At 39.0% G+C, this 13197-nt stretch overlaps 1 protein-coding gene across 1 annotated transcript in view; it reads right to left on the minus strand.

Moving 5' to 3' along the window:
• Positions 1 to 3156: 3156 nt before the first annotated feature.
• The window catches only part of akt1 (v-akt murine thymoma viral oncogene homolog 1), a 44112-nt gene continuing 34071 nt past the window's right edge, over positions 3157 to 13197 (minus strand). The window contains exons 10-14 of the mRNA XM_028000434.1: positions 10513 to 10641; positions 6396 to 6610; positions 6204 to 6291; positions 5968 to 6070; positions 3157 to 4918 (exon numbers count right to left, since the gene is read on the minus strand). Of these exons, the coding sequence (XP_027856235.1) occupies positions 4839 to 4918; positions 5968 to 6070; positions 6204 to 6291; positions 6396 to 6610; positions 10513 to 10641 (615 nt within the window). The 3' untranslated portion in view covers positions 3157 to 4838. The remainder of the gene's footprint in view (positions 4919 to 5967; positions 6071 to 6203; positions 6292 to 6395; positions 6611 to 10512; positions 10642 to 13197) is intronic.

The raw sequence follows: 13197 nt of genomic DNA on the forward strand, positions 1-13197 counted from the left end.
CAACAGTCAATTAGAAAAAGCAGGCTTCGGTACATTAACACTGACTTAAATAGCAGCAGTGCCATGGTATCTAGGGCATTTTCTTTGTTTTTAAATCTACAAAATATTCTTCCTTTTTGCAACTTCCTAGTGGTTAATATGAAACAAGTAAGTACACCGTACAGTTTATTGATGTAGCTCTTTTCACAGATAAGAATCCCGAAGTGCTTCACTTCAAAACAACAAAAGAAAATGATTTAAAACATATACAATTGTTGCAATTATTTAAAAAGGGAGAATAAAGTCAGCATATTAGACAAAATTGGCATTTTTAGACAAAATGATAGCAGGCAACGTCAAAGTAAAAGGTCTGAATCAAAGTTTGTCTACCAAAGAGGGACTTCAGCAGCACAATGCAGCTGACAGTCTTAAGAAGAAATCCCTAAGGTGCAACAGCCTGGAAGAATTGATCATTATTATTGGAGTGACAAGAGTAACTTTTGACCTTGGGATAAAAGTGTCTGGGAGGAAGTCTAAGATTTGGGTTGCTTAAAGACATCCTGCATTTTTCCTAAATATTATACCACTCGAATTTATTTTGTAACTTGTCATGTTGTAACTACAAATTTTAATGAAACGTATTGACAATTTTTATACAACCAAAGTAAAGTGATGCCTAATTGAGAAATGGAAGGAAAGTGATGGGTGGATTTCTATTTCTTTTACAATCAAAAATCTTAAAGGTCCAAAAATGAAGAAAGGTCAAATTTATCCCTGCTTTCCATCTAAACTAACAGGGCAGGTTTGGTTGACAATTGTGGAAAAAAAGGGCATGAATACTTTCACATCAAAACTGGAGTGAAGTGGGATATTAAATTTGTACCAGTTAAAAGTTTTAATTATGCACAATCTAAAGTCATAAAGATGATGTGTAACTGGTAAAGTGCAACTGTTCAGGGAAGTCAAAGCAAAACTACAAGTGAGTGCGGGTCATCCCCAATTCAGCCAGCTGCAGTCTGAGCTTAGAAACCTTCTCGAAATGGGAAAAAGTAATTTCAAAACGGCTCCCAGGAATGTCTCTAAAGTAACACTGAGCTGTCAGGAACAACACCCAGATTTCAGAGACTCAATGTCTGAATGTTATGTAAAAATACAGGAGGAGTCCCAGCTTCCACACTGTGTGATATAAATGACATCACAGTCTGTGCCAAAGCAACATCTCAGTTTTGTGCTGCGTTCAGGACCAGTCCAGCCGAAAAAGCCAGACGAGGTGAGTGCCATACTGGGTCCAAACCTTTTGCCTCAGCTTGTAATGTTGCTGTGCATTGCAGCTGGCCAAAACAGCAGACTGTGAGCTCTGGCTGTCAACATCTGCTCCAGAGACTTTACCATCTGCCCAAGGCGCCCCCAGGGGAACGGAGCATCTCTCCTTGTCTCAGACCAGCTGCAAAACCCTGGACTTGGACACGAGCTGCCATACACACATAAAGACGCTGTGTGTTAGAACACTTTTCTCACTCTTGGTCATAATTCACGTTCACGGGAAGTTTTAGACAAGCTAAATTCCCACGTAAGTTATTTTTTACAGTTAAATGGCAGAGTTCAGCCTCCTGATCCAGCTGCAACTTAGCCTTTCAATGTGTTTTAATAAATGCGTTTATTAATTTTAGTTACTCAAATCAAAAAATGGAGCTCTTTTTACATAGATTCCATATTTGGTGCATTTATCTGTAGTAATTTATATAATTATGGACTGCAGTTAATACAAACAAAATTCAGTACCTCAGGAAATTTTAATAATACTCATATTTAAAATGCAAAAATGTCTTTCTGCAAAAAAGTATGTAAGTGTACTTCACAATATCTGCAGTCAATACTCAGTTCACATTTGGTGGACTAATTCACTCTTTACGGTGAATTAGTTCACCTATTCAGCACTGTGAGACATTCAGGGAAAACAGGTTGCTTTATTGATGTCTCTTCTTCCTCTTGACAATTCTCTAAAGACGTTATAGATCAGCATTGCTGGCCAATCAAGTACATAGATACTAAGGTTGTTCAAACAAGTACTGACACTTTTGAAAGTGTGGACAGGTGCCATCTTCATGAAACTTGTCAGAAGATGCAAGCATGAAATATTCTAAGATTTCCAGATAGATGGAGATGTTTTAGGTTTGATAAAACACAGAGGACCAACACCACTGTAGTTTTACATGGCTCCTCAAATCATCACTACTGTGACAACTTCACACTTCAACCTTTGATTCTGTGACCCTCCACTTTTCATCCACTTTTTATCTTGCATTTTAAGTGAAATGCAAACCTTACTTCCAAAGGAAATGTTGGACCACTGAACAACAGTCCACTTTGCCCAGGTAAGATCCTTCTGAAGTCTCTGATTTAGAAATGATAGATGAAGCCCATGTCCTAAATAAACACACTCCAGCATCACTTTATGAATCTTCAAATTATTGAAAAGAATTTGCCTCACAGTCAGCTCAAGCCTGTGGTTATCATAGATGTTGCTTGTACCTTTTTCCTTCTTCTTGGCCTTCCATTAATTTGCTTTGATGTGGCGCATTAAACAGCGAGCTTCTTTGTCATCAATCTCGTGCAGCTTGCACTCTTTATGGAGGGTGTAAATGAACATATTCTCCATGATTGCAAAGGACATAGAAATATGAGTAAAGAGGAGCGGGAAAAGCAAATGAGGTGGACTAGCAGTCCTTGGCAACAATTACTGTTATTCAGGATGTTACTGTGAAATATCACCTGTGGTACCCAGAAATAAGAGCAGATAGCACACCAGAGCGTTCATGAGACCGTTATACTGTAACAGTCTTCAGTCAAAAGCTTCTATAAACTTATTTCCAGACTTTCTGCTATCAGAGATAATGACTGCCCACAGTGACTAGATTAGTTACAAAACATTTTAATTTCCTTTTTCCCGCAATAACATTTTTTAATGTAATTTTATATGGATATCAATTAAAAAAATAAAGGAAACAAATAGAAAACTTTTTGGAAAAACATTTGTCACAAATACAAATAACCTCTAATAATGAAAACAAGCACTAAAAAGATGTTTGTCTTCCAATAGCCCAAGATTTCACGAACATGTTTGTATGTTTTGCCTTCTAGATTTCTTTGAATGTAATCTTAAGAGAAATGAGTCAATCAGTTGATAAGACCTTTAATTTCATCAATTAAGAAAACATGTAAAAACAGTGTACAAAGTTTATATTATTTGTTTACTAAAGCTGGTGTCCTCGGTCACAGGAATACAGGAGGGGCAGGTACAAAAAAAGTTGAAGTAAAAAATATAAAAGGATTTCCCCCCCCCCCATTTTCAGAAGGTGACAGCCAAGATGGGAGTGTGCATAGGAATAAGTAACAAACAGACTCAAAGAGTGAACAAAGGTTTGCAAACGACTGAAGAGAAAATACAAAAAAAACATTACATTCAATGAAAATATGCACTTTTGACAATGATTATCTGTCGTTCTAAAAATACTGAAGAGCTTCCGGAAACTTCTGAAAGAAGACCATCGGTTTTAGCCTCAGCACAAGAAATGATTCAAACCAACACGTCTTGTTTCAATCGTATCCACAACACACAAATTCATCTTACAAAAGGAAGCTAATTTAGTCTTTACCAGCCATATATAGAGGGAGTCCTAATACAATCATTTTTGGCCAACAAAGTGCATATCATTGGCACAGTGAAACTCCTTTTCATCCACATTGGTCTCATAAATAACTCGGAAGCTAGTGAGAGGGGTGGAAGTCCCCTAAAGAAGCAAATGAAAGATCACCGTTTTCCCCTGAAGCCTAGTTTGCTTGCAAAGTTTTCCTAAAGAAGTGTATTATGTTGAAGTGACCTCACTGAGGCTGCAGCATATGCACCAGGTGGAATATAACACCCAATAGTGTACTGTAAACAGAGGAAAAACCCAAAGGAGAAAAGAAGAGCTTGGAGCAGAAGGCGCATCCACATGAAAAGGCACCAGGAAGTGTAAGCACTGACTTCAGGAGTGGAGATGCTTTTTATTAGCCTGAACAGGAAGCAGTGGATCGGAGTCATGTGCAAGCAATTTTTAAAAGAAACTGAATGATCACTCATGCTCGCGTCATGTTAGACTAGATTCCACTGCTGATTCCTCAGATATATCATTGTGTGGAATGGTAATACGACAGATCGGTTTCAGTTTTGCATCAAGGCTGGCTTAAAGCGAAGAGGACTTTTCAGTCTTAGGAGAATTAGACATGTGTTACAACACATCAGTATGAAGGAAGTTTAACTTTATTTGATACGGTACATTCACTTTATGAGGCCAAAAAAGTCCGAAAAGACTCGAAAAACATGAATAAATCACCCACTCAACAAACAACACACTCTCTGTTTTACATGGTGTTTTTGGTCCACAGCATGCCTAAAACCTATTTGAAATGGTTGATGTTTTATTGAATATAAACAACCCCTTAAAAAAAGACAAAAAAACCCCATTGAGCTATGGGAGTAGCCCAATTTGTGCATAGCTACATTTCCCCGTTCATTATGGAGTACGGATGCCTGCTCTGTATACAGCATAACAACCAGGAAACGCAGAGTAGTGTTATCTCCATGGTCAGTCTTCAAAGGCCACCAAGAACAAGCACGTTTATCTTTGTTTTTGTCTCGCACTTCCTCCATCCTGTAAAACAACAACAACGGCTCACAGACTGAGACATCCGACGGGGGGCTTGTGCAGACAATGCTGGGGGAGGACGAGGCTGAGCAGGCTGGGGCCTTTTGAGAGTGCAGTCGGATGGAGAGAGGGAATGAACGTGGGACCGGAGGAATGTTTGAGATTTGCATATTAGGCTGTCCCACTGGCAGAGTAGGAGAACTGTGGGAAGTGGGGTCGTTGCTCGCTGTCGAAAGATTCCATGCTGTCATCTGGGGATAAAAAAACAACAATCTGTTAGTTCTCATTAAAGATACAATTTGTCTGACAAGGTAACACATTTTTCAACTTTAAAATTTTAGTATATTAATGGGATTCTATGTAATGGATCAACACTAAGTTGTGCACCATTTACCCTGATTTCCCTAAATAAAATCCAGTACAATAATTACCTTCAGAAGCCACCTAATTAGTAAACAGAATCCACTTTGGTGTAATTTATTCGTTATGAATCCAGCTGGATTTATAACAGTTCTGGTAAGGCTCCAGATGTTTGTTAGAGAATATTGGTGAACAAACAGAATCATGAAGACTTAGGTACAAAGCAGACGGGTCTGGGATAAAGGTGTTATAAAATTTAAGAAAAACATTGATTATTAAACAATATCCAAAATGCATGTGTTCCCTCTATCAGGAAGTCAAAAAGACAAAAAGAATCACGGTGGCCCACTCAAAGTTATGAAACCTTGCAAAAGACTTAAATATAACTGGAATACACACTTGTATTTGTACAACAGTCCTGATCACAAATAGTAGCCTTTCACTTCTACTTTGTCTTGATTTTTTTGATATCTCAAAAAACATATTAAAAATTGGAATTTGGACTTCTAACATGACAAAAATCCTTAGAATCCTTTAGGAAGCATGACAATTGCAGAAATCTGCATTGAAAATGGGTAGATAACACTTATTAACCTTATCTATCCATTCATCCACCTATCTTTTTATTAATATTTAGATTTTTTTTACTTTTGTAAAATTTGCCCCAAATGATCGTCATTCAAAGTGCTCAGCTCGCTGCTTACTTTAATGTTTTCCAAAGCCTATTTTAATAGTGTTGCATGTCCTGAAGAGGGCACACTGTCCCTAATGAAGCTTCCAGTCATATTTAGAAAAAGGTAACTCAAGTCCCTTTAAAAACAGCAGATACTTATGCGGAAAGATAAAAAATTGTGGATTGACTTCGTGACATATTGGACATATTGAGTGGAACTGTTTGTAAGTTGTTAGCACGGTCATTTACATGTGAAAGTGATGCTACCTTGTCCGGGTGGCGTAATGGTGATGATTTGTCCTGTGAACTCTTCGTCAAAATATCTTGTGTCCGTCTCTGAGGTAACTTGGGGCTTAAACGGCGGGACAAGCTGTTAGAGAGGAGACATGCTTACATCAACAACCATTTATTGCCGTAGGAACAGTTGTCACGCTGACAGTGTCATTTCTAGGCAATTCTACTTTATATAAATCACAGGCAAAATAAATATTTCAGAACCCCACCTTCTTCTCATAGACATCTTGCCAATTTATCCCAGCAAAGAATTTGTGCTGCATGATTTCCTTGGCATCATCAGGCCCTCCACCTAACCTGGAAACCCAAAAACAAGGACGTTAATGCCACCTTTTAAAAACAAGCGACTGTAAAGATAAATAAAAACTAGAAATGAGCCCTGACTGAGAGGACACACCGACCTTTGCATAGGGTCCTTCTTAAGGAGACCGGAAAGCAGCGAGCGCGCCTCAGGGCCGAGAGTCCGAGGAAAACGGATGTCTTCCATGAGGATGAGCTCAAACAGCCTCTCGTGATCCTGGTTGTAAAACGGCAGCCGGCCGCACATCATCTCATACATCACCACGCCCAGACCCCACCAGTCCACAGCGCGGCCGTAGTCATTGTCTTCTAGGACCTTGGAGAGGGGGAGGATTTAAAATACAGTTGTTGAGAACAGATCTAAATCAGAAGCGTTGTACTTCTTATTTTTTCAGATTTTTAGACATCTAAAGACATTATAGACCTAAAATATATTTTACAGTATAAAATGTAAAGCATAATACACCTTTATATTGCTTTAAATGCAGATAAATGCATTTAAAGACAATTTGTGACAGCAAAAGTCTTTGTAGCTACTCCTGTTGAAAAAACAGGAAAAAGAGAACCATATATAGGTGATAAGATGACATCTGGATCTGTAATGTTAATCAGTCTGATTTAAAAAAAAAAGAGAATATGCAGAACACAAGCTGCAATCCTAAATGCAACTGGAAAAGAAAAGGGATAAAAATGTATGTACACAAAAGTAGATGAAATACTTCTGAAATGACAGTTTCGGATTCAACCAAGACGTCTGTGTCTGGACATCCCAACCAACCCCCACCGACATCACCTTCTCCCCCCTCTGGTCAGAAGTTTTCAGGCTGCTCCAGCCAACACTGACTCACATCTCACATTAGGAGCAAGTATAGAGTTTCCCCTGGAGCCTTGCATATTTAATCACCTCTACCCCTTCCACATATACACAAACACATACAGATCAACAAGCAGCAGAGAAATTAAGTCTTTCACATGAACAAATGATAGCAAACTGTTCAATTAACACAGCTGAAGTCACAGATAGGGAAATATTTAATCATATTCTTTTCATAAGATGACTTTTTGTGACATTTCCTAATTAGAAACTCCTCTGGTGTTGTGCTTGGTGAACAGTGTAACCTGTTGCATGACTAATGCTCTGCAGAGTGGAGTTGTTCCAGGGTGTCTGGGGACATGTACTGGATTCTACCTCACCATGCGGATGTTGAAGGTTAAATCAAGACAACGAGAACAATGTGTTCTCCCACACTCTCAGCAGCATGATGATACAAATTTCGGACCTAATATTAGAAACTTGGATAAAAAGATAAGGGCGGATTAAACGAATTAGACAAGGACACAAAAAGTGCACCGGCCTAGAGAGGGGTGGTCCTGCAAAAACAGATGGACTGAAGTGTCCGTAAAAGGAACCAGACTGCTGGTGAGTGAGCATGCATGCAGCTTGCATGTCTTGTGTGGGCCCTCGGTCTGGTCCTGCGGTGAGTGCAGAGGATCGACGGGAAGGGCCGAGAGGGCAGTGGAGGTGGGTAACGTGAAGCCGTAGTGGGGCTAAGATTACTGGGCCGTCTCTATTTCCAGCGCTGCTGTCGTGTGATTCACACCGTGCGACAGCTGGGCCCGCAGCTGCCCCATATATGTAGAAGAGCGCCACAGCTGTGAAGCTGCCAGGAGCGCAGGAGCCAAGCTCATCCCTCATATACGTAACCAGGACTGCCTGCTTGCTTGCCTGCCTATTTGGGCCCCGGCCCCTAAGCTAATACTGTTACACTGCCCCAAAGGAGAAGACAGCGGAAGAGAGAAGAAGAAGGAGGATTAAAAAAAAAACAAAAAAAAACACACTTGCTTCTGATTCTTGGGAGCTACAGTCTCCTTACTGCTCTTTTTCAGCTCACAATGTTCTACACTGACAGCCATTAATCTTTCAAGACGCCGAATACAGACTGGTGTTGGGGGCTAGATTAAACATGTCCACATTTTTCTTTGTGGACATTCCCTAACAGCCAATTCCCTTAGCCAATAATAGTTTTCTTTCTGTAAGTGTTTAATAAAAGTGACTAAGTGAATTTGTCCGGCGCTTTACTCCGGAGACAAACTGGTCAGGCTGTTACAGGCCGAGTCTATCCTCCCTACCTCTCCCTCTCTTTCTCTGCAGCTCTGGGTGGAATATTCCCAGACATTACAGCATTCCTGTGCAGCACACACAACAAGGTCATTGTTTATTGCAGAAAAACCTGTAACACTGCCTGGCCCAAACTCCATTGAGACGCTCAGCAGCGACCCTGTTACCATGGTGATGCCCCCTGATGTCTACCAGCGCTCCACTAGTGAGTTTGGAGCTGTCATTGGAGTGGGCTAGGAGAAGCTCCGGATGAGGATAGAAAACCAGAAATAATTGCAGTAGATAAAAAGTTGCTGTCTTTTTCTTTGAAAAGATTTGAGGCAGTGTGATTTGTAAAAGTATTCCTACCTCTAATCTCACTACATATGCTGTAATTGTGCATTCAAAAACCTTGATGCATTTTATCAGAAGCATATTACTGATGTTGAAAAAAGTTATATATGCATATCTTATGTGCAAACAAGTTCTGCCCGCAGAAGAATCTTCCAGAAGTTTGAGGTGTTTGGTAAATTCCTTATGAAAAACTACAAACAGGACTTGTTTTAGCTTTCTGTCAAAATGGATTTTCTTCTGGCCACTCTTCTCCACAGGGCAGATCTGCTCAGTGACTGAGGCCTTCACAAAACAGATGTATTTATACTGAAATTAAATTGTATAAGAGGAATTTACTGGATGACTTCTGAAGGAAATTGGTTTTATTTACTGGCTTCAAGGGGAAAGGTCCCAATATAATACATAGCAGTAGTTTGACAAAATGTGAGAAACTTCAAAGAGTTTTAGTATTTTTGCAGTACATTTATATGTTCCTGAGGAAGAGTGAAGCTTTGTGGGATTGTGTGCTTAGTGCAGGTGAAGCGCCCTGAACAGTGCCTCTCCGGGTGCCACATAACAGCTGGAACCCATGTGGTCTCTCTTTTCCTTGCTTTCCCTGACGAAGTTCACATTTCCTGAAATCCAGCCAGCCAAACACCTTCTCCTTCAAACACAAAATTCCAATCACAGTCTAAAAACAACGATGCGACAACTGTGTCAACATGGACACCCTCCTTCCAGAAAGCATTTTTATGACAACAGGTGGGGAGAATTCACAAACACACTTTGAACACATGCACAACACAGCATATCAGGTTACACCTCCAACACTCGTCATACCTGCACGCAACAGCGAGAACCCACGCACCTCAAGACACGGCAAATATGAGAGCAGGCTGCCCTGCCCTGGGCACACTGCACACTCATTAACTCAACTTCAGTTGGAGATTAGAGAGGCATTTTGGGGCAGCTGCTCTTTTCTTCAAACGCTTCCATAGCATACAATGAGGTCCACAAATGAATGGCATATTTTCGTTAGCGGACTGGTGGGCTCTACAAAACCCTGTGTTTATGGGTAGCGTTCATCATTAGGATCCACAATGTAACACTTTATAAAGCACTTTTAAAAAACAACAACATTGACCAAGATAAAATACTAAAGGGGGAAAAAAAGCTAAAAATTGTACCTGGTGAGCAGCAGGGAAATTTAACTGACCACAAACAGGAGGGCATAATAGTAGGTTATAAAAACATGAATCTGTGTATCTAGGGTTCTTCTTGATAAAAGTTGGCTTGATTTTGGCCTTTTAGCTGAAAAAAAAAATCAGGACATAATTAGAGTTAACATGGCTGCCCAGTTTTTAATCAGGATCTGTATTTTAACACTTAAATTTGTAATCAAGGATTTTTCTTAACTGTGAATGAGAAAAAAGGTTGACGTCTCATTAAAATCGAAGAAAATTGGTGTCATCCAACTTCGGATGAGATGCTGGACGGAGCATGTGTCCATGCATTTTAATGAGCAATATATTCAACAGCCGTTTGCCTACAGATGAAAAGGAATATTGTGTTTCAACAACATTTAGCCAAGTGGGAGCAGGTAGGGAGAAAATAACAGAGGTCTAAGATCAGAACTTTGGATTCCCTCCAGGAGAAAAACCTGATGGTGAAAATGAAGTGTATAAAAATTATTTGACTTGTATTCATAGATCTGCAATTGGCTTCAGAGAGACATTAAGAAACTTGAAATCATGATTCCAGGTAAAGTGTTGCACTGTCATGTTTACCTCAGGTGCGAGGTACTCTGGCGTCCCGCAGAAAGTTTTCATAGTGGCTCCGTCTTTGATCCCTTCCTTACAGAGACCAAAATCTGTGATCTTTATGTGTCCGTCTTTATCCAGCATGAGGTTTTCCAGCTGTAGAAACAAAAACACATAAACACACATAAAAGTCACTTCTTTTTTTATTGAAATGGAGGACATCTTGGATTATGGATAAAATTTAAGGGGAAAAGGGGGTTTAAGTGATTTGGAAAAACACATTTATTGAGGGCCAGAAGTGCGACAAATTAATAACTAATTTGTCAAGTAACCACTTATAAATGTAAATTGAAATTGCAATGTAATATGTGCATTACATCAAGAAATGTAAATTGATGATTAAATTTGCAAACACTTAATACACATTTAAAAATTAAACTCAAAACACAAATGTGTGTTAAAAATCAAACATTTTTTGATTTCTGTTTTTTATATATATATATTTCCTGTGCTACTGCTGGTTAACTTGAACCATAGAAATCTAGTCAAGTCCCCATCAAACAAAATAAATTACTAAACATTCTAGAATAAGAATAAAAAACCTGCTAAAATATGTTTTCACAGTATAATAAATCATTTAAAAATGTACTGTGTAAAAAAATTATTTAAACATTTAAATAAATGCATTTGATTATTGTACTCATTTTCATGTTTTTTAAATTTAGAAAGTGTGTTCACTGAATTTTGAGACCTTTGATACTTCAAACCTATTAGCATATAAAACCAATTATATAACTTTTATTTCAGGTTTCCCAGTTGCTTGATAATGAATGAATTCACCTCAAAGGGTTGTAATGTCTGCAAAGAGGAATTGTTCTTCATATTTCCCACAGGTAACAGTCAACAAATTTTCTCCTTATTTCACTTTGGCATTTTTCACTAGTGTACTATTTGACTGAATGGATGTTTAATAAAACCAGGTATAATTAATCATATAAATATTTGGGTGAAAGAAAATTAGCCAGTCACCAGCCTGCTCCATGTCGCTTCCCTTTTTGACAAGAAAATAGTAAAAAAAAAGAGGATGTTATTTTTATTTCCTCAGTTTTGCAAATCAATTTGAAAACATTGTCACGTGCAAGTGAGGGGAAGTTTTGGATAAAATCATTTCTATAGAAAAATAAACACTCCTGCTGCTCAACCAGTGTTGTGTCATGCAAAAGTATCCAAAGCATTTCTGAAACATTAGCATATTTTTATCAAAACCACTCCTCTGCAGTTCTGACTCTCCGAATTTCTCTCTAGAAGCTGATAAAAAACAGCAGCATGGTGCTGCCACCACAATGTTCTACGATGTTTCCTCAACATAAAAAAAGTAATCTTTTTTTCAAATTTTCTTGCAAAAAAAGCTTTATAGAATCCCCGTTTTAACATTTTACTGGACTTCAACTAAATAAGGGACTTTTGAAAACAAGTGGTTATGCTGGATTTCATTCAGGGGGAACAGTAAATGGGCTATATTTTTAAAAAAAAATTTGAATAATATAATTGAGAACATGTAAAACACTGGATGTTAAAACAAAGTGTTAAAATATATATATTTGAAAACTTGTTTTACATTAACTTCACAACTTCAAAGTACTTTGTGTGTCTCTATCACAAAACCATCCCAATAAAAAAAAAGTTTACAGCTGCAATGTAACAAAACACTAAGACTTACAGAGGTATTAATACTTTAGCATAGAACTTTACTCTATGACAGCATGTAAAGGTAATCAGAGATACGACCTATATGGATTTTGATTATTTAGTGTCATGACTTGGAGTTTAACTCCCCCCTCTCTCTCTTCCTGTTAAAGTCACCCAGCAGCTGTAGCTCACACGTGGCCAGCAGCGGCCGGCCAGAGTCAGCACATCCTCCAATCCTGCTACCCTGGCATTTTCTGGAGAACCCTCGCAGGCTGGGAGCCTGCCTCATAAACCCAAGGGAGGGAATAAGGGAGGGTGAGCTGCGCTGTGCTGACCTGGCTGGTATAGTTTTATCAGCTGGAAGAAGTACGGCTTGAGATGCCCACTGCAGCACTGATTGCATTCCTGAATCCAAACATGCCCATCAATACGGCACAACTACAGCTGTAACGATGGATGGTTAGTCGTTTCCCTTTTGCCCCCTCAAAAAACAAAAAACTGCTCAACTGCAGTGTCAATTTACAAAACAATATAAATTGCAAAGTGGACAAATACCACATAATGGGCTCTGCATGTGCGCTACTAGAGGCAGCTCTGGTTATTTCTGTTTCACTGCAGTAAAGGTCGGACCAGACTCTTCTCCAGCTGCAGTGATGTCTAGAGGCTGATGTGGGGGAGGCAGATCAATAAGGCCTGTCCGCTGCCACAGCTCTGGATGAGCACAAACCTCCCAAAAGTATTCAAACCCCTTCAATATTTTGCTACGTTATAACCAAACACTTCAATGCCTTTTCAATGCTCTTACATAACTAACACAAAATAAAGCATAAAGTGAAGTGGAAGAAAAGGTGATACTTTGAGTAGGTAGAGCAGATGTGCTCAAATCCAGTCCTAAAGTTCTACCATCCTGCAATTTTTAGTTACATTTCTTCTTTAACACACCTATATCCCATGAATGGCTCAATACCTGGCCTCTGTAGAGCTGAGTGATATGCTGATGATGGGTTTCAGGGATTTTATTCA

Source organism: Xiphophorus couchianus, chromosome 19 (genome assembly GCF_001444195.1).
Source record: "Xiphophorus couchianus chromosome 19, X_couchianus-1.0, whole genome shotgun sequence".
NCBI classification, from domain to species: Eukaryota; Metazoa; Chordata; class Actinopteri; order Cyprinodontiformes; family Poeciliidae; genus Xiphophorus; species Xiphophorus couchianus.